General features: G+C 36.8%; 2 protein-coding genes across 7 annotated transcripts; both read right to left on the bottom strand.

Moving 5' to 3' along the window:
• Positions 1-346: 346 nt before the first annotated feature.
• Positions 347-6,463, bottom strand: LOC136232650 (G-type lectin S-receptor-like serine/threonine-protein kinase RKS1). Its single transcript, XM_066021935.1, has 7 exons — positions 4,703-6,463; positions 4,141-4,260; positions 3,605-3,816; positions 3,307-3,517; positions 1,776-2,013; positions 1,030-1,180; positions 347-741 (listed from the first exon to the last, which is right to left on the bottom strand). The coding sequence occupies exons 1-7, from the start codon at positions 6,081-6,083 to the stop codon at positions 436-438; spliced, it is 2,619 nt and encodes an 872-aa protein (XP_065878007.1). The 5' UTR covers positions 6,084-6,463; the 3' UTR covers positions 347-435.
• Positions 4,125-15,143, bottom strand: LOC136232652 (G-type lectin S-receptor-like serine/threonine-protein kinase SD1-1). Of its 6 annotated transcripts, none has more exons than XM_066021938.1 (8): positions 13,778-15,143; positions 13,564-13,687; positions 10,073-10,274; positions 9,764-9,974; positions 9,452-9,689; positions 9,200-9,350; positions 8,056-8,383; positions 4,125-4,260 (listed from the first exon to the last, which is right to left on the bottom strand). In XM_066021938.1, exons 1-7 carry the CDS (start codon positions 15,051-15,053, stop codon positions 8,078-8,080), a joined length of 2,508 nt encoding a protein of 835 aa, XP_065878010.1. In that variant the 5' UTR covers positions 15,054-15,143; the 3' UTR covers positions 4,125-4,260; positions 8,056-8,077. The 6 variants fall into 6 exon arrangements, with proteins under 6 accessions (XP_065878010.1, XP_065878011.1, XP_065878009.1 ...); XM_066021939.1 differs by lacking the exon at positions 4,125-4,260 and having other exon boundaries at positions 7,809-8,383; positions 13,778-14,584; positions 14,679-14,857; XM_066021937.1 differs by lacking the exon at positions 4,125-4,260 and having other exon boundaries at positions 7,809-8,383; positions 13,778-15,142.
• Between the last annotated feature and the right edge of the window lie 12,595 nt (positions 15,144-27,738).

Raw genomic sequence — 27,738 nt, 5'->3', positions numbered from 1 at the left:
AAGAATGAAAATATGAAAAATTGGACTACAGATCCAAAACCAAACTTAACAATATCGCCTCTATTGTAGTCATTAAAAACATATTCTAAACGAAACCGTGGATAGCTGTCCCGCCACTGTTCCTCAGTATCACTAGCCCCTTTACGTCAAGACAGTCAGCAACTGAGTTACCCTCTCTAAAAATGTGAGATACGCACACCAGTTGGTTATTAATTATAATTAAACAATGAAACCAATCAAGTTATAAGCTGCCATGGAACCTCTTTATTGCGACTCTTTAGCAGACTCACTGTTACCAACGAATCCAACTCTATCCAAAGTAAAAACCACTGTCGACTCGCTGCCATTTTAATTGCGTATACGACTGCTTTTATTTCAGCAAAAATAGCGTCACATGCCTCTAATTTTAGTGACTGTTACATGCAATTAGTATCTTTAGCGAGCTAAAATGTTAGTGATTGTTACATCATTTGTAGAACTTGATTCTTTCTTCCCTATTTCCTCTGAGTTATTGCTGGAGCATATTCTATAAATGAAAGCAGGTTCTTTTGGAGGAGGTATAACTGTCTCACTGGTCAACATCAGAAGAACTTCTGACATAGTCGGTCTGTCCATAGTATTCTCTTGAACACATAAGAGCCCTATTTGAATGCATCTAATAACTTCATGAGCATCATATGACCCTTCCATTGAAACATCAACTATATCCATTACTTTGTCTTGTCTCCATAATTTCCACACCTGCATACATCATAGAATTAGCATATAGAGGATGAACCAAGCTAGGGCTGTTTGGTTGCTGCTTTTTGACCTCCTGTTTTTCTTTTCACTTTGAAAATGAGAGTTTTAGGTGTTGGGTTAGACACGTCATGTTTACCTTTTGCAGCTGAAAAGTAGCGTTTTATAAAAGCAATGCAACCTTTTCAAACAGCAAATAGAAAAACCGTAACATCAAACAGCAGGTAAAACAAACGGACCTTATATATATTGACTGCTATGCGATTCTAAGGAAGAGTTCTGATCACTTACATATCCGATCAAGGTTAAGGACAGATCCTCTTCTTGAAAGCCATTGTTCTTCTTGGCACTCACAATCTCCAACAATATGACCCCAAAACTAAAAACATCTGATTTTACTGAAAACTTCCCAAATATTGCATACTCTGGAGACATGTAGCCACTGTTCAAGGACATTAGTGAAAATAAATCAATGTCTTCGAGTTTCTGGAAATATCTGACTATGATATCATCCTATACTTACTAGGGTAAAATGCACTAACAATCATTGAAGTTTGAGGTTTATTTCACAAAGGTTACTGAACTTCATTTTCTTTTAATAAAACCTTTTAACTTCACATATGATTTCAATAAATTCATGCGGGCTAGTTTGTGTACAAAAATTTACTGGAGTATTAACATGATACAGAAGATAGTTGACTAAAATGTCAACTAAGTGTCATGCAAGACATGTCAAACTTTCATGGCTGACGTGGCAGAAATACGACAACCCCTTGTGTGCCACCTGACATATCCTAAATCACAAAAAATTATTAAACATTACACCCTAGTTTAGTGTGGCATTTAGTTGGCATATAGTCAACTATCTTATGTCAAGTCAATATTACAGTGAGTTTTTTATCACAAATTGGCTGAAATGACTTTATTGAAATCAAATGTAAAACTCAATGGTTTTCTGAAAGAAAATGAAGTTCAGTGACCTTTGTGTAACAAACCCTAAATTTCATTGACGGTAAGTGCAATTCACCCATACTTACTATGTTCCGACCACTGTGTTTGTCTTCTCTTGAATTTGATCAACCTTGAATATTCTAGCCATTCCAAAATCTGATATTTTTGGATTCATTTTTGCATCTAGCAAAATGTTGCTGCACTTTAGATCCCTATGAATGATTGTCAACCTTGAGTCGCGGTGAAGATATAAAATTCCACGAGCAACTCCCGATATAATATCAAAACGTTTCCGCCAGTCCAAGAATGATCTTCTTGTTTGATCTACAACAAAATTTTAGATTTTTATATTTTAGATTAGGAGAAGTATAATAATTTAATACGTGCAATTCACTCATAACTCTTTTGATACAGTTTTGCAATTTGGCATCAAAAATAGCTAGAGCAATAGATGCATGAGCAGAGGCAGAGGCAGAAGCAGGGTGGTGGTGCTGTTACAAAATTGAGAACTTTGTTCTATTTTTGTAAAAAAAAGGGCGGCCCGGTCGCATTACGCGTCCCCGCTGAGCGAGGGTCCGGGGAGGGGTCCCACCACAAGGGTGTATTGGGGGCAAGCCTTCCCTTGCCAATTTAATTGGCAAGAGGCCGCCCCTAAGACTCGAACCCGTGATATGATATGTTTTGTATTTAATTAAAATGTATGTTTTGTTCTTAATGTTTGTAAACTTTAGTTTATGATATTTGACTCTTTGAAAGTTAATTATGGTTAGTTGTTAGAAGTTTGTAGAAGAGTCAAGAAAGTAGAAGTTCGTAGAAGTCATGTACTGTACAAGATATTTTAGTTTAGTATAAATAGAAATGAAGTACCTCTCTAGAATGAGAGAGCTTTATCTATTTCACTATAATCTATATATCTATTTGTTCTCTATAATCACTATCAAAAACAGAGTGTCTGAAATTAGAGCTTGTTCTCTTCTGAAATTAACAGATGCCATAGTGTAAGGGGGGAGTTTGGCCATAAGTAAACTCAACACCAATCAATGGTAAAGCTACGAGAGGGATTTGGCATGGAGTCAAGAATGTGACATATCAATGTACGCTGATTGAAGAGACGGAGTTGGTATAAAGAACACTATAGGGGACATGGACTACCCTGGCGTTGGATCTCCGCCCCTGGGTCAGTACTTGAAACTGGCTTAAGCGATCCACCCTCGTCCACTAGGGACAGGAAAAGGGACGCGGATATCTCCATAGAGCGGAACTCTATGGACACTATGGGGCCGTCGAGAGCCCATAGTGCGTGCCCATTCTAGGACGAGGTTTAATCACAGAGACACCCTCCGAGATGGAATACCGACATATACATTGACAGGACGCTTAACATGCAGAAGCAGGGCGGTGGTGCCATAGCACCTCCAGCTGATGGGAACTTTATCTGCTGGGTGCAATTTTCACATCTAGCATATGGTCACGGTGCCGTTTTGGCCTACATTGCACCCCAGCAGATGAAAACGGGTCGTTTTGATCTGGGCAGGGAAAAAGAAAATTTAAGCCCCGTCACACCCAACCTTGGACTGCTGTCACCGCCACTATGCATGAAAATGTTTAGTTTCTTACCAAAAAGAAAGGAATCCAACGCTTTGTTTGGCAAATATTCATAAATTAACATTTGTTCGCCTCTTTCGATGCAGCATCCTAGAAGTTTGACAAGATTCCTGTGTTGAAGCTTTGCAATAAGCATAACCTCATTTTTTAATTCTTCTATCCCTTGCCCTGAATTCTTGGATAATCTTTTTACAGCAATTTCTTGTCCATCAACTAGCTGACCCTGAAATCATTTTTGGAAAAGTCAAGTTTTTTTGCTCATGCTGTTCCTGAATCTTGTAATGACAGAAATATTGTATAGAGAAACAACCTTGTACACTATGCCAAAACCACCCTGGCCAAGTTTATTAGTATTAGAAAAGTTATTAGTGGCTGCATGAATAGTGCTGAGATCAAGAAATAATATGTCTTGGGGATGACTACTCTGCCTGAGCTCACTTGCAACCAAAGTATTTTTATGGTAGATTGAACCTGATGCAGGATCAAATAGTCTTTTGTCTGGTTTATTCCTTTTTACTGTTCCTGAAAGAAAATGGAAAATTGATTAGTCTTCGTACTCTTTTGGTGTTGTTGGCGGATTTAACGAAAGATAAATAAACAAAGAATCGAAACACAGATTTACGTGGTTCACCAACGTTGGGTTGGCTAGTCCACGGGCAGAAGGAGAATAATATTTATTGGCTAGTCCAGCGAGACCCCGTTGCTTCCTGTGGTAGCGTGTTATACTGATTCAAGACATTACGACAGGTGTTGTGCTTAAAAAGGCAAATTATCTTGAAAACAACAGCGATTTTCATTGAATAAATTATTAGCAATTTCAGTGCCATGTGCAGGTTTTTTCTATACCTCTCTTGTTCCTCCTAATCCATAAACAGCCAAGTAAGATAAGTGCAAGCCATGCTGAAATAATAGAAATTATTAGAATCTCCAAATCCTTTCTGAGAAATGCATTTGATTTAATGGTTGCTGCATGTTAGAGAAGAAAAAAAAGATGTTAGTCAACAAAAGATAGAGTAAGAGAAACTAGTTATTTTTCTTTAGATGTGCAACAGCTATAGACTTTTATACATTATTTCTATTACTTGTGTTTATGATATGTGTTTTTGAATTGTCATGTAACCCTTTTGGCTAAAAGCTCGAAGGGTCAACTTCATATTAATATCTGACACACCCCCACATGCGAATGCGTATTGGGCTTGAAACGTGCACACAACACAGGCCCATATTACCATGTCCTGCAATTAAATCAACAAATGGGGCTGCCAGGAATCAAACCCTGGACCACTTGGTCACACTGGCTCTGATACCATGCCATAGAACCGTTTTAGCTAAAAGCTCGAGCTGATAGTTAAGGGTTCACTTCATATTAATATCTGACATGAATAATTGTTCAGCAGAAATTCAATACCTAATTCAGTTGCATCAACACGAACATACAGATCAAATCTGTCATGAACCTGATCCATTGTGTCTATTAATACTCCATACCATATCAAACATCCATTCCCTGATTCATCATTATCTACACTTGCATATGCAGTGCAGGAACAATTCCTCAAGCATTCCTGTTCGCACTCCAGATGGCTCATGTTCATGCGCAACCAAGTTACTGACGAAGTTTCTGGAAACTTGACATCTTCAACTTTCAAAAACCCTTCTCCATGTCTGCAGATCGGGGAAGATTCCTCTCGCTTCCTGACACATCCTCCGGACGCATCTCTTAGATACCAATCCCTTGGGGATCTGGGTTCATAACCAGGTAAACAAGAACATTCAAATACATCAGAATTGCTAGAACTGCACTTACCAAAGGCACCGCAATGTGCATATAGATCACATGGAGTTTTAGGTACCGACCAAAACTCCTTCCATTGTCCATCAATGTCGCTCCACCTTAGCCACCTGAACTTTCCTTTATGATTCACAATTTGTCTTGTGATAATGGAATCATCTGCTATGTAGTAGATTGTGTACACCTCCTCTTGATTGAACACAGTTATATATCTGTAAACATTGGAGAATTTCCTATACGGCCATGTTGGTCCTCGCCAGAGATATTTTGGACCCTCATATAGATAGAACTGTATCGGGATCCTGTTATCGATCTTGACAGAGAATTCTCCTATTCCTGGATCATCAGCTGATTTCCATGATGTTAAGCTCCACTCAAACCCTGTCTTCTTATTCCACCCAATTTTCATACCTGGTAGATAAGTATCTGTGGGGTAATCAAAGCTTTGCCATACAACTCTTCCACTTCTGTCTTGAACCAAAATCAAATTCCCAGAATCCAATAGCTGAGCAGAACAATTATCAGTTACTTCACCCGAAACATTTGTCGACCAGAGTGGAATTTTCTGGTTAAGATCATTATATAGTACAAGATCCCCGTACCAGTTAACTGATAAAACCACGGAAGAGCCATTGATAGGATGGTTCCTATTTGCTACCCAAACCACAGATGGTTGTGAAATATTGTGGAACCAAATTCCAAGATATCTGAAACCTGAACTTACAGGAGTGAAAAATCCAAATGCAAACTTATTGTTTTTGGAGACCAGAAGTTCCTCTTCTTTGAAGGTTTGGTTTGCGGTAATGATATCAAGGGAACTGCTTGATGGAAAATGAAGGAGTAGAATTAGATATTGCAGAAAAAGTTTCTTGGCAGCCATGGTTTCTGCTACTTTAAGGTATGGATTTTTTTTATATTTTTTCTTTGGTCTGATGGGGCAAGTTACAATATTTGTTTGAATATTATAATGTTTGTGGAATTTCCAAGTGTCTTCCATGCTACAACAGCTCTTTCTTTTGTGGTGATTAGTCAATTTGGATACATTATTGAATTCCACTTGTCTTTCATTTCATAGTTTTCTCTGTTTTTGTATTTTTCTGTGCCTCGGTCTTCACCTGAGCTCACCTGAAGCAACTTCGAAAATCTACCTTGAACTCCGTTGGGCGTTTCTCTGTCCTTCGTGCATCTCAGGTCAGGATAATGGTGATATTGATCCCATTTTTTTTAATGAAAGATTGGAAAGCTAACATGAACCATCATATAAAACCGTGAAAATCAAGTCGTGTCAGCGACACAGATTCGCTCCCTCCACTCCGTCCTATCCACTACCATATTTTCCTCAATTCCCAATAAACTCATATCACTCTCGATCACCCTCCTCCAAGTTTGCTTAGGTCTTCCCCTACCCCTCACCACTACATCCCTTTGCCACTCTTCGGTTCTCCTAACCGGCGCATCAAGCGCTCTACGTCTCACATGGCCAAACCACCTTAGTCGGTTTTCTCTCATTTTATTCTCAATAGATGTGACCCCTACTTTTGTCCTAATTATTTCATTACGCACCCGGTCCTTTCTCGTGTGACCACACATCCATCTCAACATACGCATCTCCGCCACCGACATCTTATGGATGTGGCAGTGTTTCACTGCCCAACACTCCGTACCATATAACAATGCTGGTCTAATTGACGTCCGGTAGAATTTTCCCTTCAATCTATTAGGCATGCCGGGATCACAAAGGAAACCCGTAGCACTCTTCCACTTCGACCAACCAGCTTTAATCCTATGAGCAACATCTCCATCTACTTCTCCATCCGTTTGGATAATAGATCCTAAATACCGGAAGCAATCCGAGGCCTGAACAACTCTCCCATCTAGGGTGATTGTCCCTGCCTCCCTACTCCTACGGCCTCTAAACTTACACTCCAAATATTCTGTCTTACTTCGACTCAACTTAAAGCCTCTAGATTCTAGAGTTTGCCTCCATAGTTCCAACTTCATCTCCACTCCCTCTTTCGTCTCATCAACCAACACAATATCATCTGCAAACAGCATGCACCATGGTATACCATCTTGAAGTGAACTTGTTAGTTCATCCATAACGGATGGCAAAAAGAAATGGGCTTAGTGCGGAACCTTGATGCACTCCAATCGTAATAGGAAACTCTTCAGTCTTCCCAACACTAGTACGTACACTCGTGCATACTCCCTCATACATGTCCTTTATGATGTCAATATATTTCCGCGAAATGCCTTTCCTTATCAAGGCCCACCAAAGTACTTTCCTTGGTACCTTATCATATGCTTTCTCCAAATCAATGAAAAACCAATACAAACATATATGTACAAAAATTGTTTAAAACAATTTTGTATTATCTCATTTGAACCAATTCATTATCTTTCTGGAACCAAAACAATTAATAGAATTCATGGGCATTTCATTCTTTTCTCCTTATTTCATTTTCTTGATTCCATTCTGTTACCTTGCGCGAACCAAACACCCCCAATTTTTTAGGGCTACACCTTAAAATATTTCAATCAAGCACCATTAACATTTGACCACCATTATCAGTAAATGACATATACAGAAAAGATTCACTAACATGACTGCTTGGGATGAGATCTATGACTGTTCAATTGATAATTTTTGGATGCTTTTGCACAACAGATTAAAGTTCCTTAGTTTTCACCATTTTCCGACAACCAATGAGTGCTCAAACCCTTAATTCACATAGATCCGGCTCTACTATTATTGAATCTTGGATCTGTAACTACCTAGAAGAATGTACAAGATATATCATCATAGCGAATTTATATTATATAAACAACTTGGTTCGGTTTTCAGTTATACCTAAATTTTTAAATAACCGAACCGATTACCAAACCCCATTTTCAAAACCGAACCGATCAAACCAAATAAATAACTACAGTTTTGATTCGGTCATTGGTTACTGGTCAATTTTGCTCACCTCTAATCCTATGATCCAGAGATTAACGGGTAGAAACTGACGTAATTGACATATCGTCTACAGAAAAAGATCCCTCTGCTGTGGGTGAACTGGCGGAGTCGGAAGATGTCCTGTAAGTAAAGGCAGGTTGTTTCGGCGGAGGAAGAGCTATTTCGCTGCTTAACATCAGCACAACTGCCGACATAGTTGGCCTGTCCTCGGCATCTTCTTGCACACATAAAATCCCAATTTGAATGCATCTCAATACTTCTTCAACCTTATATGATAAATCTTTTAAAGATGAGTCCACTATCTCCATTGCTCTGTTTTCTGTCCATAATTCCCATACCTGTAGCATTATCATTCCCACACTAATTAGTAATTAACAATGATAAATGAGAGGTTTCGAATATCTCGTGAAAACTAGACTTGTTCATGGATAGAGCTCAGACCAGGGTAGGTCGGCCAGTCTTATTTTTATAAATCTCAAGCCTGGCACAGAAATAAGCGGGCTTAAATGGTCTGAAACTCTAAATCCAGCCTAATGTTATTTTCTCATTTTTAAAATTGTCTCATTGAACTCGGGGTTAGGGCTGGGCGGATACTTGAGCTCGTGAACAAGTCCAGTGAAGAAAACAGTCTAAGGATGGTAAAGAAACAATGAAAAAAATTAGGCAAGATGCATATCTTGAGCCCTATGGACTATCAAATGTTTATGTCTTTTGACCAATTATTTTATCATATTGAACCTTTGATCACATATCTTCTAGCAAATAGTCTCCGATTAGGAATTTCGGCGATTGTGCTCCACATTCCATCCGTCAAAAGCACATGATAGTATTTTAGACGGCTAACTTGGATTATTTTTTATATGATGGATCACACAAATGAATGATCAAATTATTTCATTGATTGATTTTCGATATTAACTGGTATGTTCCATTACGATAATGCTCTATATTCTGTCAAAATTTATCCAAATTAGTAGCCTAAAATACTATTCGCGCCTCATTTGACAAAATATGGGACACTGTCGTGAATGAAAAAGCCAGTTAATATCGAAAATCAATGATCATGGACTTAGATATATTAATTTATCAGAGACCTTATGCTTAAAACAGTGAAAGTTAACTGCCAAAAAATTAACAAAGTTTTTGTTACCTACATGTCCTATCAGACTCAGGGAGAGATCATCTCTGTTAAAACCACTGCTTCTTTTCCCACTTATGATCTCCAATAATATGACACCAAAACTGAATACATCGGATTTTATTGAATATTTTCCGAATATTGCATACTCCGGTGACATGTAGCCACTGCATTTAGAAGAAAAAGAAAAATGGAAGATATGGAAGGTGATGAGAAATTGGTATCTAAGAAATAATAATGTATTGTATAAAAGTGCAAGTATACTTACTATGTTCCGACAACTCTAGTCGTCTTGTCTGGGATATGGTCATATTTGAATATTCTCGCCATGCCGAAATCTGAAATTTTGGGATTCATCTCGGCATCCAATAAAATGTTGCTGCTTTTTAAATCCCTGTGGATAATTCTCAATCTTGAATCTTGATGAAGATACAACATCCCGCGAGCAATCCCCATGATTATATTCAGCCTGCTTTCCCAATCCAGAATCGAGCGTCTTTCTTCATCTTCAAAATGAATAATTATATAAATGATAGCTCTATGACATTCAATGGATGCTTAAAAAAATAGAATTGCTTACCAAAAAGAAATGAATCCAAACTTTTGTTAGGCAAGTATTCGTATACTAACATCTGTTCTTTTTTCTGAATGCAGCAACCCAGAAGTTTCACTAGATTCCTGTGTTGAAGCTTTGCAATCAACAGCACTTCAGTTTTAAATTCTTCAATTCCTTGCCTGGAATTTTTGGACATTCTTTTTACTGCAACTTTTTGTCCATCCGGTAAATGACCCTGAAATCATGTTGCAAGTGGTGAGATTCACTCTTCTCATTCAATCATTTTCAATCAATTTCTATACTTCTGTAATACCTTTCACACATACAATATACCTTGTAGACAGATCCAAAACCACCTTGTCCAAGTATGTTATCTGGAGAGAAATTTTTCGTTGCAGCAAGTATAATGGTGAGATCAAAAAATAGCAACTCTGATTCACTCCTACTTCCGTTGTTATTATCCAAATAATCCTCATTGAAACTTGATCCAATGTCGGAATCAAACATCCCTTTGTTCAATCTGTTCTTCCTTGTTCTTCAAAAGTAAAACAAATAAAAAAAAAATGCTTGTGATGCACTATTTTAGGGAATTTTAACCAAAATTTTTGCTCTCAAATTAGTCCATCAAGTCTGAAAAGGCTCAATTTAGCTATTATAACTGATTTCATATAACGAATCAATACCAATTTAACACTTAAAGTGGAAACACAAGCTAGTTTGGCTCTTGAAATGAAAATATAGTCACTTTGGATTTGGAGTTAATTGATGAGGTAGTAGCGGTGTCTAGGAAGAGCGATAGAATTATGAGTGTTAAGCTAGTGATAGGGGATGAGGTTGTGAATGTCATTAGTGCATATGCGCCACAAATAGGATTAGATGTGTCTATAAGACAAGCTTTTTGGGATGACTTAGAGGAAGTGGTGCAACAGGTTCCTAGGGATGAAAAAATGGTACTAGGGGGTGATCTCAATGGACACGTGGGTTCTAGGCGAGATAGGTTTGAGAGTGTTCATGGAGGGTATGGTTTTGGAGATAAGAATGAAGCAGGAAATGATATTTTGGAATTCGCATCAGCCTATGACTTGAGTATCATGAACACATGGTTTATGAAGAGAACATCCCACTTAGTGACTTATCGGAGTGGCGGTAATGCGAGCCAAATTGACTTCTTCTTAGTAAGGAGTGCTTGGAGAAAGAGTTATATTGATTGTAAGGTGATCCCTGGTGAGAGTACGACAACCCAACATAGAGTAGTGGTGCTAGATTTTCGAAGTAGGAAATGTATAAGAAAACAAACACCTCAAGTAGAGACTAAGATTAAGTGGTGGAAATTGCAAGGGGAGAATCAACAAAAATTTGTGGATGAGATGACCAAAAAAGATATTTGGACTTGCAATATGGATTCAGATATAGATTCAATATGGAATAAGATGGAGCATAGTATAAGGGAAGTAGCGAAGGAAGTTCTAGGGGAATCTAAAGGTAGCATGCTACCGGGTAAGGACACATCTTGGTGGACAGAAGAAGTACGACAAGCAGTAAAGAGTAAGAGAGAATCCTATAAACTATTGGGGAAATGTAGGAGTGACGAGAACTACGAAAAATACAAAGAGGCTAAAAGGGAAGTAAAGAAGGTCATACGAGATGCTAGAGCAAAGGTGAATCGGGATCTGTATACAAGATTGGATACGAAAGAAGGGGAAAGAGACATATATAGAATTGCTCGGATGAGAGATAGGAAGACGCGAGATCTCGGAAAAGTTAAATGTGTGAAGGATGTGGACCAGAAAGTCCTAGTTGGAGATAAGGATATCAAGGAACGATGGAGGTCCTATTTTGATGACTTATTTAATGGAGATCGCCAACAAGATGTTGGAGATATAAGTATCCATCACGATATGATAAATCATGAATGCCTGCGGAGAATTCAAAAGGGTAAAGTCAAAATGGCATTAAGTAAGATGAAGTTGAAGAAAGCAGTAGGACCTGATGGCATCCCTATTGAGATTTGGAGATGTTTGGGAGAAAGAGGAATCGAATGGTTGACGACGTTCTTCAACAAAATTTGGAGAAACAATAAGATGCCATCAGAATGGAGGAAAAGTACCTTAATCCCTTTGTATAAGAACAAAGGCGATGTCCAAGATTGTGCCAACTATCGGGGAATCAAATTAATGAGTCACACTATGAAACTTTGGGAGCGAGTGATTGAACAAAGGCTAAGGAGGACGGTGAAGATCTCGGAAAACCAGTTTGGCTTTATGCCGGGAAGATCAACTATGGAAGCCATCCATCTAATGAGACAATTAATGGAGCACTATCGAAATAAGAAGAAAGACTTGCATATGGTTTTCATTGACTTGGAGAAAGCATATGATAAGGTACCAAGGGAAGTACTTTGGTGGGCCTTGATAAGGAAAGGCATTTCGCGGAAATATATTGACATCATAAAGGACATGTATGAGGGAGTATGCACGAGTGTACGTACTAGTGTTGGGAAAACTGAAGAGTTTCCTATTACGATTGGAGTGCATCAAGGTTCCGCACTAAGCCCATTTCTTTTTGCCATCGTTATGGATGAACTAACAAGTTCACTTCAAGATGGTATACCATGGTGCATGCTGTTTGCAGATGATATTGTGTTGGTTGATGAGACGAAAGAAGGAGTGGAGATGAAGTTGGAACTATGGAGGCAAACTCTAGAATCTAGAGGCTTTAAGTTGAGTCGAAGTAAGACAGAATATTTGGAGTGTAAGTTTAGCGGCCGTAGGAGTAGGGAGGCAGGGACAATCACCCTAGATGGGAGAGTTGTTCAGGCCTCGGATTGCTTCCGGTATTTAGGATCTATTATCCAAACGGATGGAGAAGTAGATGGAGATGTTGCCCATAGGATTAAAGCTGGTTGGTCGAAGTGGAAGAGTGCTACGGGTTTCCTTTGTGATCCCGGCATGCCTAATAGATTGAAGGGAAAATTCTACCGGACGGCAATTAGACCAGCATTGTTATATGGTACGGAGTGTTGGGCAGTGAAACACTGCCACATCCATAAGATGTCGGTGGCGGAGATGCGTATGTTGAGATGGATGTGTGGTCACACGAGAAAGGACCGGGTGCGTAATGAAATAATTAGGACAAAAGTAGGGGTTACATCTATTGAGAATAAAATGAGAGAAAACCGACTAAGGTGGTTTGGCCATGTGAGACGTAGAGCGCTTGATGCGCCGGTTAGGAGAACCGAAGAGTGGCAAAGGGATGTAGTGGTGAGGGGTAGGGGAAGACCTAAGCAAACTTGGAGGAGGGTGATCGAGAGTGATATGAGTTTATTGGGAATTGAGGAAAATATGGTAGTGGATAGGACGGAGTGGAGGGAGCGAATCTGTGTCGCTGACACGACTTGATTTTCACGGTTTTATATGATGGTTCATGTTAGCCGACCCCGAATCATTTCGGGACTAAGGCTTTGTTGTTGTTGTTGTTGTTGGATTTGGAGTTAAGAGCTGAGTTGACTTTTTCTTGACTATGAACTAATTTAGTCTAGATTTTACTTGGAGAGTTAGGTTGCTAACTAATCCATTAATTTAGAGACATTGTTTCTATAATATCAATAAAGTGAAACTAAATGCCCGTTTAGTTCCCCTATTTGTAGCTCTTTTTGTTTTTTTACTTCAATCAGTAAAATAAGAGTGTTTGATTAGGGTTGAAAAACAGTCGTCCAATAGCTACTTTAGAAGGAAAATCAGCTAACATGTACCAGCTATAACAAACATCAAACAACAACAAAAAATAATTCAATCAAACAAACCCTAAATAGTTTTGTTTCTTACCTTACTTTCCTCCTCCAAAACCAGAAGTAGAACATGATAATGATCAGCCATGCCGAAACAACTGATACTACAACAGCAACCAGCATTCCATTTGTTTGCAGAAAACTTTTTGATGTCCTCAATTCTGCAAATGACATATAATAAGTCATCAAATAATGTCACAAACTAAAGAATCTGCAATCCTTGAAGCAAGTAAAAGCAGGAAATTCAGTACCTAACTCGAGCGAATCGACACGAATATACAGATCATAGCCACTGTTATCCATGAGATTTACTATGTCCATTAGCTCTCCATACCATACCAAACAACCAATTTGCTTTGGACCAGTAGGTATAGTTGCATATGCAGAGCAAGAACAGTTACTATGGCATTCCTTTTCGCATTCCATACGGCTCAAAATATTTCTCCCCAACCAAACTGCTGCTGCAGTATCAGGAATCTTGACATGTTCCACTTTCAGAAAACCTTCTCCATTCCCACAAACTGATGAAGATTCGAGTCGCTTTCGGATACACCCGCTTGATCCATCTCTCAAACGCCAGTCCCTTTCAGACTTAGGTTCATAACCAGGTAAACAAGAACATTCAAATGTATTAACATTGTTCGGATCACACTTGCTGTTAGCACCACAAAGTCCATACCAATCGCACCGGTACTTCGGTGCAGACCAGAATTCCTTCCATAGGCGATCAATTCCATGCCAAGAAAACCACCGGATAAATCCTCCTTCATCCAGAGTCATTCTTAGGAGAAGAGAAGGATCGCTGTAACTATAATTAAAGGAAATTTCATCCTCTCTGAAAAAAAAGCTGTAATTGTAAACGCTTGTTATTGCTTTCCACGGCCATGGAACACTGCGCCAGAAATGATAATTTTCTCGCAGCCGGTAAATGAAGTACTGCGGCGACCCACTAGTGTTGACTCTAAGTGAGTATTCCCCATTTCCTGGATCATTTGCTGATTTCCAGGAAGTTAGAGAGCTGTTAAGACCTGTTTTCAGATTTATCCCCAATTTCATACCTGGTAGAAGAGTATTTGTAGGATAATCAAAACTTTGCCACACAATTTTATTGATGAAATTTAAAACCAAATTCCCTGAATCTAACAGGCGAACCTCGTAATCTTCCGTTGATTCTTCGCCTGAAACACCTGCGGACCATGTCGGAACCTCTCCATCACGATCGCTGTACAAAACTAGGTTTCCACGAGGAGTGATTGAGAGAAAACCTGAAGAGCCATTGATTGGATGATTCCGATTTGCTACCCACACCACAGCTTCTCCTGAAAGATTATGGAACCAAATGCCGAGATATCTAAGGCTAGATTTTCCGGGGCTGAAAAATCCTAAAGCAAATTTACTGTTCTTGGAGATGAGCAATTCACCGTCTACCAGAGTTTCGTTTGCGGTTATGGTGTTCTTGGAGATTGAAAATGGGAATTGGAAGATTAGAAAAACCAGAGCAAGAAACAGAAGTTGTGGAGCAGCCATTACTGGTTTCTTTATTCATCTACAGAGAATTTCTTAAGAGATTTAAATTGTGGTCTGTGTCCGTTGACTAAAAAAATTCCCGGCTGCTTTCTCTCTTATCAGAAGTAACGGCAAATTTAAAATATGGTTAAGTCATTATCAAATAATCGAGCAAAGAAATTACGTAACTCAGATCAAATTGATGGACGAAAGAATGATTTTTAATTTTTAATTTTAGATTAATATAAATAAGGAAAAATTATAAAATTAGATCAAATGGGAGACTTATTTACATTTTTAACTCATTTACTGAATTTATTATATATCTAAACTATGTTTGTTATGATTTTTCTAAAATACCCTCACCCTTTCATCTTCCTTTTTCCCTGTCTGGTTACGTGAAAACGGTTGCTCTCCCGGACCTTTGATCTTCCTCTATTCCTTTAAATTTCTCGAAATCTGCACCATTTCTCCACATCACCATGTATTTCGTTTCTTCCTCTTTTCATCTCTTGATTCTTCATCTTCCTAATCCTAGAAAACGAAGTCATGGTTCTTCATCTTCTTGTTCCTGCTCGTTCCTTGGTTTATTTCTTCTTGTGACCATAGAAGAAATAGTTATTCTACGTTATTTTCATCATTTTTCCCAATTTATCATATTGTTATTATCGGTTTTAAGGGTGAAAGGTGCGGAAAATGTAAGTATCTACTGTTTTCTCTGCGTTTTTCCAGAAAATCACTTCGCGTAATCGATGATTTCGCGAAGATCTGCGATGAGAAAGAGCCTGAAACATGAAGATCTACTTCGCGAATCGATGATTTCGCGAAGTTTGCGAGTAGAACAGTTCATGATTTTTCACTCGCAGACTTCGCGAAATAATCGATTCGTGAAGTAGATCTTCACATTTCAGGCCTCGTAGGCTTCGTGAAATCATCGATCCACGAAGTAAAATCATCCTCTTCCCTTCCATTTTAATTCGCATACTTCGCGACTCATCATTCGCGAAGCCAAATCGTCCTTTTTTCTGCCTAAATTGATTAAAATTTTTTGAAGGTGGTTGAATACATAACATCCATTTCTGGAAGGCGGCGTACTGGGGGTGCCATGAGAGACATCCATCCCAAAAGGCCTGGAACTTCCACTTCAAGATTGGTCACATTTATTTTAAAATGATTCGTTGGGAGATATTGTGCCAATCTTGTTGTGTGCCATGTGATACGTCCATCCCATAACGTCTGGACTTCCTGTAAAAAGAGAAATTTTCGTCCAGATTCGTCACGTTTACTTTGAAATGATTTGTGATGAGTTTATTATGACAATCTTGTTGTAAATTTTGATAATGTTATGATTTTAATATTGAATTATTGTGGCAATCTTGTTGTAAATTTTGATAATGTTATGATTTTAATGTTGGGATCCCTTGTTGTTGTGCCTTTTTGTTGTTATATACCACTTTGCAAAAACTTGTTCGGACTTCGCAAATTGAGAGATCTGTGAACTGAAATCATCTAATAACTCAAACATTATCTTCGCAGACTATACATAAGGTGAAATCTGCGAAGTCAAACGAGAGGGAGACAGGGGCGACGTAAAATTACAAACATATTAAGGGGTATTTTGGGAGTCACACAAACATAGTCTAGATATGTAATAGATTGAGTAAATGGGTTAAAAATGTAAATGAGTCTCTCATTTGACCCAATTTTATAATTTTTCCTATAAATAAACACGATTTGCAGATGGATTAATTCCGGATAGATGCTACATGCTTTTAATTTGCAGATGGGTATCTAAGGTATTTTTCGTCACAAATATAATCATGTAGTTTATAAAAATTTCATTTTTTATTAACATTACCAAATTTGTCTGATAATAATTTCAAAATGAAAATTTTCAAGAATTAAATTTGTTTAGTATCATATTTATTATGGAACTACATTTTTTATTTTTCAAAATCATCATTTTAGAGTTTTCTCTCTTTAAAAATTAACTTTCTCTTATAAAAAAAGACAACACCTATTAAATGACCTCAAAACTAAAAGGTTGAAGAATTAAAGTTGCTTAAACTATAATTTAAATTTAAAAAAAAAATCATTTTAAGATCGTTATTGACCAAATTTAGAAAAGTCAACAAAAAAATGAAAATCTTGCAAACCATAGTGTTCTGTTTGTAACTAAAAATACATCATGTACCTATCTGCAAATCCGTAAAACTACAGGGCATCTATTTGTTATTAACTTTTTTAACGTTAATTTTAGGTCAAAGTAAAGAAAAAAAATATGCTCGTGGTTTGACATATTTGCCTATAGAGATTTGTGGTTTAAAAGTTTGGTATTTGGTATGTTTTTTTACAAAACAAAATATTTGAAATTACACTGTTGAGTTCTGATGACACTTAAGAGCACATTTTTTTAAATTACAGTTACATATTGACAAAAAAAAAACAGACTCCAAAATCGAATTACAACGGTGTAAAATGAACTTAAATATCAATTAAGTTCATAAACAGTAATTAGTAAAAACTGTACAGTGTTTATCATATGATTTATGATTCCGATTTAGAAAGCTGTATTTTAGAAAATTGGTAGTACTTTATCGATATGTAAGAATAATCTAATGTATTTAGTTATAATCAGAACTTAACAATGAAATTTGAAATATTTTTTGTTTTGTAAAAAAAATATATTTCACAAGTATTTACAATTTTTTGATCCACAAATATTTATTTGCAAATTGATGCGTTGTTTTTATACTTTTTCCTTTACTTTAATACTTAATTGATTAAAATATAGTGTTTTCTATAGTTATTTTGTTTTTGACAAATAATTATTATTTGGTGTGTTTTCACCATTAGATGGTGGGGTGTAAAATTAATCCAATAGTAAAAACACATAAAATAATGATGGAGTGTAAAATCAATCCAATGATGAAAACACACTAAGTAATGTTTATTTTGTAAAAAAAAAAACAAAGTAACCACAGCTATATCTATATTATATTGTACATAATATTTTGTTGGTCTTAATCTTCTCTTTATAATAATTTTATAAATTGTTAATAATTAAAAAAAGAAAGATAAAATGTATATTTTGAGCACTGATCAATTCATTTTTTATTGATTAACTCCTTAATCTATTAAATGGATACACTAAGTCATTTTGAGCTTTTTAAGAGAAGTAACAATATTTATTCAAAGAAAATCAAAGAATCCTTACAAAGAATCGTCTCTAACTATACCAGAATAGAAACCAAATGAAAGCAGCTAGTGTAAGATAAGGCATGCCTAGCAATTACATGAGCAACCTTATTTACTTGTCTAGGGATAAAAAAGACTTTAAAGTCTAAATGATGGGCTAAAATATCTTGACATTCTTGAATTATACCTCCTAATTCTGATATGTCCTGAAGACTCGATCCAAGCTTTTGCATAATCAATTGTGCATCCACTTCAATTATAACTCGATTGATGTTCAACAAAGCGAGCCACGCCAAACTGTGACGAAGAGCATTTTGACAGTAAAGTTATGTGTGTGATTTAAATTTTATTTAACACAAACGAAACTGTTAATATAACAATATTTTAACACATCGATTTCTCATGTCAATTGCTTCCCTAGATAAATTTTTTTATCTATTTTATATTATAGGAACACCGTGTTTTACGCATACTAAACAAAATTTGAATTATTTATATATTTAGTGTGTTTATTATATGCTTACTATGTTAAAATTTAAAAAATAATGGATTAACAGCTTAATACATCTATACATTTTATTTACCAAAAGAAATTAAGAGAAATTTTTATATATAATTATTCAATTACTTCCAAACTCACACATTTTTAGATCTATGCTCATCTAATTAAAAGTTTAGAGAAATTTTTAGTTTAACCGATTAGAATCATTATGATTAATCTAATTAATCAGTTTAATCAATTTAAAATTTTATTTCAAAAAAAATCAATTTAAAATTTAAAATATTAATATAGTCCACAATTTTATATTTCTGTATCAAAATAAATTAAATATAATATGTATAATAGGAAATATGATATGTATATGATAAACTTAATTCTTGACATTTTGACAAGTTATCGGAAAAATATTTAGTATTTTATTAACACAATTATAAATAATTTATCAAAATGTACGAAACTATTCAAATTTATCGATAAATTTATTTGAAAAGTGCGATGTGGTAATTAAATAAAAATTAAATCAATCAGTTCGAATTTCTCTTGGTTAGTAGTAAAATTGATTTTGCTCAAAAACATTAAGCGAAAAATTTTAGGAGATAAAGTACAAACTTAGCCTTATCATTATTGATATATTGAGGGAGAGTGGATTTACCATCACATAAAAAATAGTGCAACAGTAAGTCTAACATTTATCAAATAGCTGTAATCTTCCTGACCATAAGCCTTTTTTATGTGGATCCTTCTAGACTCATACAATATATTATTTTAATTAAGTGGTAACTATTTTTTTGTGAGGAAGACACAAAAGTAGAGCTACATCGAACCGAGTTGAGTTTTGACTTGTTCAAACTCGGCTCATCATAATGTTAACGTGCTCGAGCCAGCTTAAATTTGTGTTTGAACTCGGTTCATTTAGAAACTTGTTTGTTCACGAACCAGCTTGTTTAACTTGTTCACGAGTTTGCTTGCGAGCAACTCGTTTTGTTCTTTCACGGGTAGCTCGTTTATTTTGTTGATGATCTTTGTTTGCGAGCAGCTCGATAAACATTTTATGAACAAACTCGTTTATTGTATTCGCAAATGAAATAATATCAAATAAAATAATAGCATGTGTATAAAATGAAATAGGCAAAAAGAATTCTAAGGCCCCTGATCTTTCATGTTTTGGTGCACTAATCTCTTGATATTTCATTTTGGACACATTAAGGCCTTGTTTGATAAAGCACTTAATTGCTTAAATTAAAATGTTAAGCACTTATTTAATTTAAATGCGTTTGATAACGGTTGTTTTTCCACCACTTAAATTAGTTAATTAAGTTAAAAACCACTTATTTTGATAAGTCAAAATATTTAACTTATCATTTTAAGTTAAATATTATCAACTCATACTTTTTTAAAAATTAAATCATTCAATATTTTCAGCACTTATAATATTCAGCACTTAAAATTCAGTGCTTATTTTTTCAGCATTTAATTTTCAGTTTTATCAAACAACACCTATTAAGCCTCTAATCTTTTATTTTCTGTCACATTAAAATTATGATTTAGTTTTGAATATAAAAGTCGATTAACAGTGTTATTCATTTCAGTTGCATTAGAAAATTCTATTTTAACTGTTCAAAACAATTTTTAATATGTGTAATGTGCATATAGGAGAACTGTAAAAACCTTATTTCAACCGGTAATGAAATTAATACTTTTTTAATTATATTAGATATTCACACCTAAGCAAACTCCGCCTGTGAGGGTCACTTGGTGGCCTTTACAACCGGTCCCAAGCCCGGACAAAGGAGGCGGGTTGCGGTAGGTTTGTGGCGGCCAGCGTAAAACTTAGCCACATCTTATGACATGAACCATAATATAAATATCGTTGGGGCGTTCCCTACTCAGCGACGCGCTGCACTTCCTAGACCCGAGTGTAGTGATAAATGTGCAAGGGGTGCTAGGTCGTCGCCCCGAAGCGGCGCGCCACCCCAGGACCCGGGGGTGGTGTCAAATATGCAAGGGTTGCGGGTAAATAAGCTAGTCCACGGTAATGGTAGGGGTAGGGGTAAGGGTAGTAGGTTACACTTTGGGACATGGAACATAGGTTCTTTGACAGGAAGATTAGCAGAAATTGTAGATGTTATGAAGAGGAGGAGAATAAATATATTATGCCTACAAGAAACCAAGTGGGTTGGAGCCAAGGCTAGAGAGATAGCTCCTTGGGGGTTATAAGCTTTGGTACTCAGGAAAGGATAAGGTTAGAAATGGAGTAGGTATTCTTATTGATAGGGAGTATATTGATGATGTAGTAGCGGTGTCTAGGAAGAGCGATAGAATTATGAGTGTTAAGCTAGTGATAGGGGATGAGGTTGTGAATGTCATTAGTGCATATGCGCCACAAATAGGATTAGATGTGTCTATAAGACAAGCTTTTTGGGATGACTTAGAGGAAGTGGTGCAACAGGTTCCTAGGGATGAAAAAATGGTACTAGGGGGTGATCTCAATGGACACGTGGGTTCTAGGCGAGATGGGTTTGAGAGTGTTCATGGAGGGTATGGTTTTGGAGATAAGAATGAAGCAGGAAATGATATTTTGGAATTCGCATCAGCCTATGACTTGAGTATCATGAACACATGGTTTATAAAGAGAACATCCCACTTAGTGACTTATCGGAGTGGCGGTAATGCGAGCCAAATTGACTTCTTCTTAGTAAGGAGTGCTTGGAGAAAGAGTTATATTGATTATAAGGTGATCCCTGGTGAGAGTACGACAACCCAACATAGAGTAGTGGTGATAGATTTTCGAAGTAGGAAATGTATAAGAAAACAAACACCTCAAGTAGAGACTAAGATTAAGTGGTGGAAATTACAAGGGGAGAATCAACAAAAATTTGTGGATGAGATGACCAAAAAAGATATTTGGACTTGCAATATGGATTCAGATATAGATTCGATATGGAATAAGATGGAGCATAGTATAAGGGAAGTAGCGAAGGAAGTTCTAGGGGAATCTAAAGGTAGCATGCCACTGGGTAAGGACACATCTTGGTGGACAGAAGAAGTACGACAAGCAGTAAAGAGTAAGAGAGAATCCTATAAACTATTGGGGAAATGTATGAGTGACGAGAACTACGAAAAATACAAAGAGGCTAAAAGGGAAGTAAAGAAGGTCATACGAGATGCTAGAGAAAAGGTGAATCGGGATCTGTATACAAGATTGGATACGAAAGAAGGGGAAAGAGACATATATAGAATTTCTCGGATGAGAGATAGGAAGACGCGAGATCTCGGAAAAGTTAAATGTGTGAAGGATGTGGACCAGAAAGTCCTAATTGGAGATAAGGATATCAAGGAACGATGGAGGTCCTATTTTGATGACTTATTTAATGGAGATCGCCAACAAGATGTTGGAGATATAAGTATCCATCACGATATGATAAATCACGAATGCCTGCGGAGAATTCAAAAGGGTGAAGTCAAAATGGCATTAAGTAAGATGAAGTTGAAGAAAGCAGTAGGACCTGATGGCATCCCTATTGAGATTTGGAGATGTTTGGGAGAAAGAGGAATCGAATGGTTGACGACGTTCTTCAACAAAATTTGGAGAAACAATAAGATGCCATCAGAATGGAGGAAAAGTACCTTAATCCCTTTGTATAAGAACAAAGGCGATGTCCAAGATTGTGCCAACTATCGGGGAATCAAATTAATGAGTCACACTATGAAACTTTGGGAGCGAGTGATCGAACAAAGGTTAAGGAGGACGGTGAAGATCTCAGAAAACCAGTTTGGCTTTATGCCGGGAAGATCAACTATGGAAGCCATCCATCTAATGAGACAATTAATGGAGCACTATCGAAATAAGAAGAAAGACTTGCATATGGTTTTCATTGACTTGGAGAAAGCATATGATAAGGTACCAAGGGAAGTACTTTGGTGGGCCTTGATAAGGAAAGGCATTTCGCGGAAATATATTGACATCATAAAGGACATGTATGAGGGAGTATGCACGAGTGTACGTACTAGTGTTGGGAAGACTGAAGAGTTTTCTATTACGATTGGAGTGCATCAAGGTTCCGCACTAAGCCCATTTCTTTTTGCCATCGTTATGGATGAACTAACAAGTTCACTTCAAGATGGTATACCATGGTGCATGCTGTTTGCAGATGATATCGTGTTGGTTGATGAGACGAAAGAAGGAGTGGAGAGGAAGTTGGAACTATGGAGACAAACTCTAGAATCTAGAGGCTTTAAGTTGAGTCGAAGTAAGACAGAATATTTGGAGTGTAAGTTTAGCGGCCGTAGGAGTAGGGAGGCAGGGACAATCACCCTAGATGGGAGAGTTGTTCAGGCCTCGGATTGCTTCCGGTATTTAGGATCTATTATCCAAACGGATGGAGAAGTAGATGGAGATGTTGCTCATAGGATTAAAGCTGGTTGGTCGAAGTGGAAGAGTGCTACGGGTTTCCTTTGTGATCCCGGCATGCCTAATAGATTGAAGGGAAAATTCTACCGGGCGGCAATTAGACCAGCATTGTTATATGGTACGGAGTGTTGGGCAGTGAAACACTGCCACATCCATAAGATGTCGGTGGCGGAGATGCGTATGTTGAGATGGATGTGTGGTCATACGAGAAAGGACCGGGTGCGTAATGAAATAATTAGGACAAAAGTAGGGGTCACATCTATTGAGAATAAAATGAGAGAAAACCGACTAAGGTGGTTTGGCCATGTGAGACGTAGAGCGCTTGATGCGCCGGTTAGGAGAACCGAAGAGTGGCAAAGGGATGTAGTGGTGAGGGGTAGGGGAAGACCTAAGCAAACTTGGAGGAGGGTGATCGAGAGTGATATGAGTGTACTGGGAATTGAGGAAAATATGGTAGTGGATAGGACGGATTGGAGGGAGCGAATCTGTGTCGCTGACACGACTTGACTTTCACGGTTTTATATGATGGTTCATGTTAGCCGACCCCGAATCATTTCGGGACTAAGGCTTTGTTGTTGTTGTTGTTGTTGTATTCACACCTAAGCAATTTGACAAGTAAAGGCTTAATGTGACAGAAAATAAAAGAACATGAACCTAATATATCCAAATAAAAAAGTGAAATGTTATTTACTGCCCCTAATTCCGAATCACCGCCCCCTTTGGACATTTATGTCATTCTCATAATTTCCATCCAAAATTCCCAAACCTCTCAAATCCTCTCCACTTTTTTTTTGGATTTTCAAAAACCCAACCTAAAACGTCATGGCATCAAAACACGGGATGGGAAAAGGCTTCATGGCTATTCCGGTAAGTTTTTTTTTTTTTGAAAATTTGTTCGAAAACACGAGTTACCCCATGAACATCTCAACAACTTCTGTTTTCCCCCATGTTTGTGCGAAGATATTATTAGCTTAAACCCATTCTGAATAGCAACATTTTTTGCCCATTCAACAACATCAGAACATGAAGAGAAAACGGTGTCCGTTATGAAACGGCGACTGTAATCAATATCGTCGGTATACCAATCTTCTAACGGTTCCTGAATATATAAAAATGCATAACAATTGTTAAAAAAAATTCATTAAAAATTACAAATTTAACGTTTTAGTGCGTTTCGGCCCGTTTTCAAAGGGGCGGGCCTGACACCTGTTTTACCCCAAGCAGGAACGGGTGGCGCACGCTGCCCGTCCCATGGGCGGAACGGGTGGCTCACACTGCCCATCCCACGGGTGGAACGGGTGGCGCACGCTACCCGTTCCATGGATGGACGGGTGGAGCACGCTGCCCGTCCCACGGGCCGAACGCAAAGTTCATCCGTTCGGCGCGTGGGACGGGCAGCGTGCGCCACCCGTTCAGGAAAAACACGGAATTTTTTTAAAATTTTTAACAGATTTCGCAAATTTAGTTAGTTGTAGGATCGAAACATTACCTCGTGTTCGAATTTGTCCACTTCCAAAATGCTCAGATCCATTTTCGTAAAATTCCAATTTCTTGCCCGAAAGAGAGAGAGAGGGAGAGAGAGAATTTTGAGTTTTTGGATAGAAAAAATGAAAATGGCGGAAATGTTCAAGAGGGGGTGGTAATAAGTAATTTAGGGACGGTATTTAATAAAAAATCAGAGAACAAAAAAAAATGAAAGATTAGAGATCTGAAGACTAGTCCTTAAAGAAAAAATAGTGCGAGGAGAGATACAGAAATGAAAAGATAAGAGGTGGAGAAATAAATGTGATTAAATTGTGATTTAGAAAAAAAAAACCCCAAATCTAAGATTTTACTATAATATAAGATTTTACTATAATATCAAATACTTTTTTGGAATGTACCACGTATCAAATTATAATTATTAAATAAAAATAATATTGGATATTGTTGATCGAACTTATTCACGAGCCTATTCGTAAATATTATAATTGAGCTTGTTCGTGAACTTGCTCATGAGCCTATAATCGAACTTGCTCACGAGCTTTGTCATGCTCAAACTTGACTTGTTTAAGAATCGAGCCTCTAAATCGTGTTCACAGACAGCTAGTTTATAAATCAAACTGAACCGAATCGAATTTCTTTTTATTGAATTGACCACCGAGCAGCTCATGAGCGGCTAGACTCATTTGTAGCCCTACACAAAAAGAGACCTATAATTTTGGATAATAAATTTTCTTTACACTATTTTATACATGTGAAAACTAAATCCACTCATCCCTAGCTATAGAGCTAAATTTATACATTCGACTGTTGCGGTTGTTGTTAGCTGTTTTGCAGTTGAAGTAATCTGTTAGCTGTTTGTTATTAACTGCTTAATTATTAGTGTTTGATAAAATTATATTGAACCGTTGCTATTCCGATTTAAAATGTTCAAATATTGACATGTTTTAAGTTAATCAACAAAGAAATTATAAAAGAGATAAGGTGAAAAATGCTCTTGACGTTTACAACTAGGAGCAATTCACTCTTAACGTCTAAAATAGTGCAAATTTACTTCTAACATTGGCAAGTTGAATCAATTTCAGATATTATTATAAAACACAAATATTTTATCTCTTATTCTACACCAATTGCATATATACGAGTTAGTTTTAAAAAAGAGATTTCATCATAAATTGAAAATTAATATTTATAAATTCGGTAAAATATTTGAATTTTTTTTGTCCAACTCGTACAAAGGACAATATATATATATATATATATATATATATCACGTCTAATCTTATGTTTGTGATGCATATGGGAAGTGTAGATAACAATATGCATGACCAAGAAGACAGTTTGATGAATTATTTCTCAAATTGATCCAACTTGTCAATGTTATGGGATAAAATTGCTCTTGGCTACCAACGTTAGGGGTGTAATTGCACAATTTTAGACGTTAAGGATAACTCTGCTCCTAACTATAAACTTTAGAAGTATTTTTGCACCTTATCCTATTATAAAATAAAAAATATATTACACAAATTAGTAAAAATAATCTATATATAAAAAAATTATTGAACATAATAAAACATTGTTCTCTCGATAATTGTAGTAGAAATATAAATAATGTTAAAGACGAAACATAATTTGTGGAAATAAGAAAAATAATTTTGTCAATAACAACTACAAACAACTGTTCATAAAAAACTATAAATAGGAGCTTTTCGTGAAAAACTCCAAAAGGATGCAGTTTCTAGATCAAATGTTAAAAGTTGCGATTATATAAACCTAACCAAACGTTATATTTCATGCGGTTTGGACTGAAACGCTAAACGTTCGTCCAAAAAGCCGAAACAAACACCTCATTATCTCAAAGTTGACTCTTGTGAGCTGCTAAATACCACCCCAAATTACTTATCACCGCTCCCATCTGGACTTTTTTGCCCTTCTCATAATTTTGATAAAAAAAAACTAAAAATTCTCTCTTCAAAAGCATAAACCCGAACAATAATAATTGAAATTATGAAAATAATTGATGTGTGACAACCCGAACCCCGAAAATGGATGATTACAAGTCCGAAACATTAAATTTTACATTTTTTTTATCAAAGAACTCATGAAAATAATACATATTTTTTATGACGATTTTGCATTTTTCGTTACAAAAAATTGAACGATCTAGTATTTTTCGTCAGTAAAAATTTACGACTTTGCACATTTCAAAATTTGGCCTAAACGGTTGCGGCATCCGCTCGATCCATGGCGGGAATGGATCCACCATGGTCGGGCGGATGCGCCATCCGTTCCTGCCATGGTTCGGGCGGATGCCGTATCCGCCCCCACCATGGGCCAGGCGGATGCCGCATCCGCCCCAACCATGGTGGGGGCGGATGCGCCATCCGTTCCTACCATGGGTTGGCGGATGCACCATCCGTTCCTACCCTGTGTTGGGCGGATGCCGTATCCGCCCCCACCATGGGTCCGGTAGATGCCGCATTCGTTTAGGCCAAATTTTAAAATTTTCAATCAATTTTTTTTCAGTTTTGAAATTTTTTTATGTAAAGGGTAAAATTATTTAAATGAGGACGGTGATAAATAATTTGGGATGGTAAATAGCAAAACCCAGTAGATATTATACAATATCTAAGAGTTTGACTTTTTATATGTCAAGTAAGAGCATCCACAATGGTTAGTAATAACCATGATGACTTGTGTGGAGTTAGTAACAAGATATAGTAACATACCACTAGAGTAGATTAAAATTTTAAAATTTTATAGGGTTAAAAAAAATATATTAATTAACAGGAGGTACTAGAACTGTAATAATCCATCACTTTTATATATAAAAAAAGTGAACTGCTATATACCGCAACAGTTATACTTTCCACCGCACCCTTTTGACATTTATGCCCTCCTCACAATTTCAAACCAAAAACTAAAAAATCTCAAATCCTCTCTAGCTTTTTTAGCTTTTCAAAAAACCCGACCTAAAACTACATGCCGCCAAAGGAAGGAAAGGGAAAAGGCTTCATGAAAGTTCCGGTAAGTTTTAATTTTAAAAAATTGTCCGAAATCATGGGTTCCGCCTCCGAAATCGGAGGCGAAACCCTTTTTTTGTGCTAAATGGG

The sequence above is a fragment of the Euphorbia lathyris genome, chromosome 6, assembly GCF_963576675.1.
Source record: "Euphorbia lathyris chromosome 6, ddEupLath1.1, whole genome shotgun sequence".
Taxonomy (NCBI): Eukaryota; Viridiplantae; Streptophyta; class Magnoliopsida; order Malpighiales; family Euphorbiaceae; genus Euphorbia; species Euphorbia lathyris.
This window is presented reverse-complemented; position numbering and strand designations above follow the sequence as displayed.

What these genes read in the sequence shown, in the direction of transcription:
- LOC136232650 (XM_066021935.1), bottom strand. Translation starts at nt 6,083, where the DNA reads ATGGAAGACACTTGGAAATTCCACAAACATTATAATATTCAAACAAAT. An exon ending in GATTAGGAGGAACAAGAGAG is followed by an intron (nt 3,817 to 4,140) that starts GTATAGAAAAAA and finishes ATTTTCTTTCAG; the next exon opens with GAACAGTAAAAAGGAATAAA. An exon ending in AACACAGTGGTCGGAACATA is followed by an intron (nt 1,181 to 1,775) that starts GTAAGTATGGGT and finishes GTCCTTGAACAG; the next exon opens with TGGCTACATGTCTCCAGAGT.
- LOC136232652 (XM_066021938.1), bottom strand. Translation starts at nt 15,053, where the DNA reads ATGGCTGCTCCACAACTTCTGTTTCTTGCTCTGGTTTTTCTAATCTTC. An exon ending in TTTTGGAGGAGGAAAGTAAG is followed by an intron (nt 10,275 to 13,563) that starts GTAAGAAACAAA and finishes TTACTTTTGAAG; the next exon opens with AACAAGGAAGAACAGATTGA. An exon ending in CCCTGAGTCTGATAGGACAT is followed by an intron (nt 8,384 to 9,199) that starts GTAGGTAACAAA and finishes ATAATGCTACAG; the next exon opens with GTATGGGAATTATGGACAGA.